A 3,294-nucleotide genomic window follows, 5' to 3' on the forward strand; every position below is an offset into this window, starting at 1 on the left:
GTGTCCAAATAATGTCATGATTAGAAAATTTAGATGTTTTCCAAATCAGATTAGTTAATGCTTAATTTTAAATGTGGCGGCTGCTGAAATAGGATCTGAAGATGAGCCTTGTCATTTTTTCCAACAGTTAAACATAATCAAACAGCTGTTGTGCGACCCTCATTTTGTGAGAAGTGTTTACAATGTCACATAACAACTGAGAATGCTGAGCAAAAATTAATGAGATGTGTTCAGTGTCCAGCATGTATAAATTAGACAAGTCCCTCCACGAAGGACAAATAGACAAGTGAATGGGCAACTTTGTTTCCTGCCAACACACAAAAGAGAAAAGTAGATCGTTTGTGTCACGCCTGTTATACTGAGGGTGCCGTTGCCACGACTGGAGGGTGTTGTGTAGTATGCAAGAAGGGCATATGTGGAGATTGTTTTGAAAGTACATAGGACACAGAAAATGGCAAAAGATAACACCATCTTTAGCATGGAAGAATTAGAACGTAACCCAGAAACTGTGATGAGACTTACAGATTGCGTAACCTGTTCGGAACATCGCGGAGAAGATATAAAGTATTATTGCAAAGATCACAACGTCCCCTGTTGTGGCACATGTTTCTTTGAGTGCCACAAAATTTGTTCCAGCGTAATAGATTTAAGAAAAGACCTCCCTGCTCTGCTATGTAATATCAAGCCAGACGAAATAATTGCAGATTTGAAAAACATTGAGATCCATTTGATGAGGTTTATGGAGTTTAACGATGTCCTTGTTGATCACGTTGGGCCCCAGATTAATAGGTCGTCGTTCCAGATCAGGGAAGTAAGAAAGAGAATCAATGACGTTCTGGACGAGATAGAAAAGTACGTGAAGGCTGAGGGAAGCAGAATTTACAAAGAGGTGGAAATAAAGAAACAAAACGAAAATCATCAGTGTTTGTCGTTACTTCATGCTGTGAGAAATTCTCAACATGTCCTTGAAACTGTACATAAACATGGGAGCGATTTACAAAAATTCCTGATGGCGGAAAAGATGAGGTCGCAGTTGCGTTCCTATGTCAATCTGGTTGGAGAAACGTACGAAAAGATTGACACTGTATCAGTAAAGGCTGAATTCTCTTCTACCATTCAATCCATGTTGTCCGTCTCTGTGTCCGAATTGGGTAAAGTTGTATCTACAGTCGGCTTCAACACTCTGCCTTTCACTGGTTCTCAGAGGCAAACGAGAAATTGTCAGATGCAGATAGTTGGTGTTATTGGTCTTCAAGTCCCTCGAAAGCCAAGGTATACTAGTATTACATTTCTCCCTGGAGACAGACTGATGTTTGTTGATAATGACAATAACCATTGCGTCCTATTCAGCTCTTCATATCAGTTCATCACAAGTTATGCAATAACAGGTATTCCATGGGACGTCTGTGTACTGGATAACCAGGAGGTGGCAGTGTCGTTGTTTGCTGGAAATAATATACATATTCTGTCAGTGGTTGGTGACATCATCAGACCAGTCAGAATGGTACCGACCAAGTACAATTGTAATGGAATAGCATCTGCTGGGAAGGGGGAGATGGTTGTGAACTGGTATTGTGGCAAGTTAAATGGTAAGTTAACGAGTGAATGGAGTCTGATTAACGCGAAAGGGGAAGTTATGCATTCACATCCTTATGACTGTCCATACAGTTCGTTCAATGTATACCAACACTACGTGGCTCTGAATAACGCGAAAACACGAGTGTTAATCAGTGCGGATACTATGGATTCCCTTCTCTGTTTTGACATGGATGGTAATAGGCTGTTTACTTACAATCCTACCAATCTTGTAGACCCCAAGGCAGTCGCTGTAGACAGATATGACAACATCTATGTTGTTGGACAATCATCGAACAATATTCATCAGCTGTCCCCGAATGGTTTTGTCCTACAGGTCATAGCTTCAGGAGTGCCGTCCTATCCCCATGCGATTTGCATTCACCACGTTAAGGATATAATAGTGGTCACGAGTTCTATAGATCAAACAATACTCCACATTTATCAACTGACATAAAATTTAATAGATGGATATTTCAGTATTTCCTAAACAATGTTACAATTTAGATAGATGCCAGCGGGGGTGGGGACAGTCATTGTGATTGGTGGGCTAACAAAGTTAAAAAGCTCCTATTTACGCCTGGATTATTTGGCAATGTTAACGTCTGGATTTGGCAGTGTTTGGTGTACTCGGCAAATAAATGATGAAAATGCGTCTGGTAATTCCAGGTACAACAGACTATCATTCTGAGTAATTAAGTTGGAAATATTTGGATAGGCAGCACTTTAACAGACGAATTGCATACTATATATTGGCTTCTCTTATATCTACTCTGTGTGTGTGTGTGTGTGTGTGTGTGTGACCTGGCTATAATGCTGCTATAAGTTTTGAAATCGACGTAGGTCATACCTTTCTCTACATACATGTATACCAAGTTTCATTATCAAAATTCAGTTAATTTTCGTTAATTTGTACTAACAGTTATGTATAAAAAGTCCAGAATGTTCAAGAAATGCATAAGAAAAGAAAATACCAAATTTACCTAATTGGTCTGAACATCCAATCAAGTCAAGAGCATTTTAATGCAAATGTGTATATTATATTTTCTTGATTTTGCCAGGTTTTATTTCAATATCTAAGTTACAAAGTTGGAGCACGCAGAAAAAAAAATTGATATTAGCTGTAATTACCTGAAAATTCATATTATTTACATTTAAAAATTAAAAACATTCCTACCAAATTTCATTTGTGATCTTTCGCTGCAGTCTTTTGTTCACAAGGTAAAATCTATTTTAAGTTTAAAAATTCGAAAATGCGTAACAAAGAAACGATAACGCTGCTGTAATGGCTTGAAAATCAAAACAGGTCATCTAAAACGTCACAAAACTTGAGGGAAGTCCAGATATGTCTACAGTTCATAGTTAATTTGAAACAGCCCTTACAAAATGTACAAGAGAGACAACACGCGTATAACTTTATAACTTAGTGGTAATGTTTCCTATGGATTATATACCATACTGAGTAGCGATCATTGCGTTATGGGCCTCTGACCATGCTGTGAAATGGTCAATGATGTTATGGGTGATTTAAGTTCAGCCTTACAACTCCATGCTTTAGTTGCCAGTTCAAAACTGTACGTGAAAGTGATGGAATCCACCTTTTTACAAATGTGCGTAGCATGGGTCAAAGGACAGAATCAAAGTTTCCGTGAAGTATTCTCTTTATATAATAGTTGTGATTTTTGAAAATGAGTATACCTACATACACATGCTGATATA

The 3,294-nt window shown here is 38.1% G+C and overlaps 1 protein-coding gene across 1 annotated transcript; it reads left to right on the forward strand.

Annotated features, from left to right (window-relative positions):
- Positions 1-451: 451 nt before the first annotated feature.
- Positions 452-2,147, forward strand: LOC149783843 (uncharacterized). The gene has a single exon (XM_089932922.1). It carries the CDS (start codon positions 452-454, stop codon positions 2,030-2,032), a length of 1,581 nt encoding a protein of 526 aa, XP_089789048.1. The 3' UTR covers positions 2,033-2,147.
- The last annotated feature ends 1,147 nt before the right edge of the window (positions 2,148-3,294 follow it).

This window comes from Sinohyriopsis cumingii, chromosome 14, assembly GCF_028554795.1.
Source record: "Sinohyriopsis cumingii isolate HCF-2022 chromosome 14, ASM2855479v2, whole genome shotgun sequence".
NCBI lineage: Eukaryota > Metazoa > Mollusca > Bivalvia > Unionida > Unionidae > Sinohyriopsis > Sinohyriopsis cumingii.